The sequence below is a fragment of the Protomyctophum bolini genome, assembly GCF_963924005.1.
Source record: "Protomyctophum bolini genome assembly, chromosome: 6".
NCBI classification, from domain to species: Eukaryota; Metazoa; Chordata; class Actinopteri; order Myctophiformes; family Myctophidae; genus Protomyctophum; species Protomyctophum bolini.
In genome coordinates, this window is record NC_137867.1 from 26,302,065 (window position 1) to 26,305,749 (window position 3,685).

Sequence of the window (3,685 nt, forward strand, 5' to 3'; positions counted from 1 at the left end):
TCCATGAGTAGCTGTCTGTCTGTCTATGAGTAGCTGTCTGCCTTCCTGCCTGTCCAATTGTCCATGAGTAGCTGTCTGATTGCCTGCCTGTCCAATTCTCCATTAGTAGCTGTCTGTCTGTCTGCCTGTCTATGAGTAGCTGTCTGCCTGCCTGCCAGCCAGCAAGTTGGTTAACAGAAAATAAATTGTTATGGCTGAGTAAAATAAAATACAATAAACACAATTTGCCTGAAAATAGATTACCCAGCTATGACCTTTTTCATGAAAAAAAATGAGTAGTGATATGGCTGACTGAGTAAAATAAAACAATCTACCTGAAAATAGATAGCTATAAGTGAAGAGCAATTTCCGCAATTACCATTTCCGCAATTTCCATTTCCGCAATTTCCATCTATTAATGGCAGCTGGGTTTCATCATTCAAATAAAATAGAATTCTGTCCATTTAGCTATAAAATTATGTCAGGGAATAATAACAAGCTTTTATTTTCGTTCGAGTAATAGTACATCCTATTGATGATGCCGAGGCTCTGACATCACAGAACGCATCACAGTGTCTCTGACATCACAGAACGCATCGTTCAAGAAAAATATGTATTATATTATATATATTAATTTATTTCATTCAAATGCAGTTGATTATCACCTGTTTTGTTGCACATAGCAATGTAAACATGATTGGATGATGTCTGGTTACAGATGTAAGGGTCCATTTGGTTCCATGTGTTACACTCTGAGTTACAGACCTGTAAGGGTCTGTTTGGTTCCATGTGTTACACTCAGAGATACAGACCAGTAAGAGTCTATTTGGTTCCATGTGTTATAAGTTACAGACCTGTAAGGGTCCATATGGTTCCATGTGTTATAAGTTACAGACCTGTAAGGGTCCATATGGTTCCATGTGTTATAAGTTACAGACCCATAAGGGTCTATTTGGTTCCATGTGTTACACTCAGAGATACAGACCCGTAAGGGTCCATTTGGTTATATTTGTTGAATATATAAACTGAGAAATTTGGAACAACCAGAGATTATTTGTCGATAAAATTGTCAGTATATGATTTAGTCATAGTTTTAGTCATCATAGCCTAGTTTTAGTTTTCATTTAGTTTAAAAAGGCAGTCGAGCGACATTTTTTGTCCTAGACCAAATTAACCCATTTTGGTGTTGGCATTATGTTATGCTTTAGCTATTGAAAAATAGCAGATCTACAAGCTCATAGTACGAGCTTGTAGGTCTGCTATTTTTGAAAAATCCAAGAACGACTAAAATAGAAACATAGCTTTTTCAGAAAACTGTCAGGATGTAGAAGAACATTTTATAGAATCTGATCTCAGGTCAGAATGGGTTAACACTCTCAGAGTTAAGGCCAGTCCACACCAAATGAACACTCTCAGAGTCATTTTTCATTTGGAAGGAGTTCAACGTTTACAGGTGTACATTTCAGGTCACTTGACCAGGTGTAGGTCTAGGAGACCAGGTGTAGATCCAGCAGACCAGGTGTAGGTCCAGCAGACCAGGTGTAGGTCTAGGAGACCAGGTGTAGGTCTAGGAGACCAGGTGTAGGTCCAGGAGACCAGGTGTAGGTCCAGGAGACCAGGTGTAGGTCCAGGAGACCAGGTGTAGGTCTAGACCTGCTGTAAGAAGCCCAGGTTGAGGCTGGTGGGGTTTGTGTTTTAAGTCCAGGGCCACAGGAGACCAGGTGTAGGTCTAGACCTGCTGTAGGATGTGAATGGAGTCCAGGGCCACAGGAGACCAGGTGTAGGTCCAGGAGACCGGGAACACCTTCTTGACGTCCATGAGGAACAGAGGAGATCCCACTCGGTCCTTCAGGATCACCTGGACACAAATAGACCAGATCCAGTTCAATGTGAACACAGATAGACCAGATCCAGTTCAATGTGAACACAGAGACCAGATTCAGATCTATGTAAAGCGCCTTGGATAGAGGCGCTATATAAATGCACCATTCACACACACACACACACACACACACACACACACACACACACACACACACACACACACACACACACACACACACACACACACACACACACACACACACACACACACACACACACACACACACACACACACACACACACACACACACACACACACACACTTCAGATACTTCACTACAACCCTACCTTGACCTCTCTTATTAAAACCACTGCCTACCTCTCCACACCTCCTCTGTGCTAACAGTCCTATCAGCGCAACGCAGGAGTCTGCCAGCTCCCACAGACATTTAAACCACATTATTCACCAGGGAATTCAGTCAATTCACTAAAGCAAATACAGTTACAATTTTCAGCCATCAATCATCGTGGTTTTTGCCATGGGAACTGGGGACCTGTGTGTGTGAACGTGCAGCTTCAGGCCCCCGAGGCTAAACAAAGGATCACAGAACAGAAAGTTTGACTTTTCTTTCCCTTCTTCTTCTTTGTAAGAAAAGCTAATGTGTGAATGGAGGTTTGGGAGTAATGGAGTACTTCTAAAAAGATTACAGGATTGCAGTAATCTGATTACTTGAATCACTAACAGGTATCATAAAAAGCCAGTTTCCAGAGGAAACATTACATTAGCATTACATCGCACTCACTCACTCACTCACTCACTCACACACACACACACACACACACACACACACACACACACACACACACACACACACACACACACACACACACACACACACACACACACACACACACACACACACAGTAGACTACAATTAAAAAAATAGAGTTAAAGATGGAGTGCCGTGATTTTTGTACTTTTTCTGTTTTGCATGTGTCTATGGAGTTAACATTACTTTAATAGACCCCCAGGTGTGGTTATAATATTCAAATATGTCTTCCCTGTGTATTTTTGGTTTCTTCCTTAAAGCTGAAAGCCTTTGAGTCAAAAGGCCCAATTGAAATAACACCATTTTAGTGACATCTTAACCCTAACCCCTCCCACATTATGAAGTGAAAACCAGGCATACTTAATGAACTGGTGGGTGTGGCCACATAAAAACATAGTTTTAACACTTTCTGCACAGTTTTTTTTAAAGAAAGTACCGGATGATCATGTTTTAGGGGGTGGGGGGATCACGGCACTCCATCTTTAAGTGTTTGTCCTAACATTATCTAATGGCTTTTGACAGCAGAAATAACATTACATATAAATGACTTACATGACTCTCAGTCTAATGCTTATGCAAAGTCCCTTTTTTCTAATTCAACGGATTACACCATATATTACTTTCTCAACCAGATTACATTTAAGCAGTGCCCTCCCTGACTCTGTGCGAACGTTAATTTAAACCTCGGAGGGCAGTGGCGATCGTAATAGCTGTAATGGTTGTAATGGTTTGCTTTTCATGGAATTTCCTGCCAGAGGAAAATATTAAGCAGACGAGAGGTCACACTTTCAAAACCAATTAACGATCAAACTAGAGTTTTTCTGAGTGCGACGGAGGGAAAAGAGGACATAATTGGAAACATGCAGAGGAGAAGAGGAGAGTAAAGTCTGTGAGAAATTCAACTTCTCTGGTGACCCCTTTCAATTACAACCACACTCTGTTAACTTGACAAATAGGTCTGATCGCTGGCTGCTTATAGGCTGCATGGTTTGTCTGGGTCTTGCCATAGAATGGCTGCTCATGTCAAAAAGTTTATGTTCGTTTGTTAGCGA

General features: G+C 41.4%; 1 protein-coding gene across 1 annotated transcript in view; it reads right to left on the minus strand.

Moving 5' to 3' along the window:
• Positions 1-1,406: 1,406 nt before the first annotated feature.
• The window catches only part of cep120 (centrosomal protein 120), a 37,722-nt gene continuing 35,443 nt past the window's right edge, over positions 1,407-3,685 (minus strand). The window contains exon 20 of the mRNA XM_080765484.1: positions 1,407-1,837. Within this exon, the coding sequence (XP_080621610.1) occupies positions 1,834-1,837 (4 nt within the window). The 3' untranslated portion in view covers positions 1,407-1,833. The remainder of the gene's footprint in view (positions 1,838-3,685) is intronic.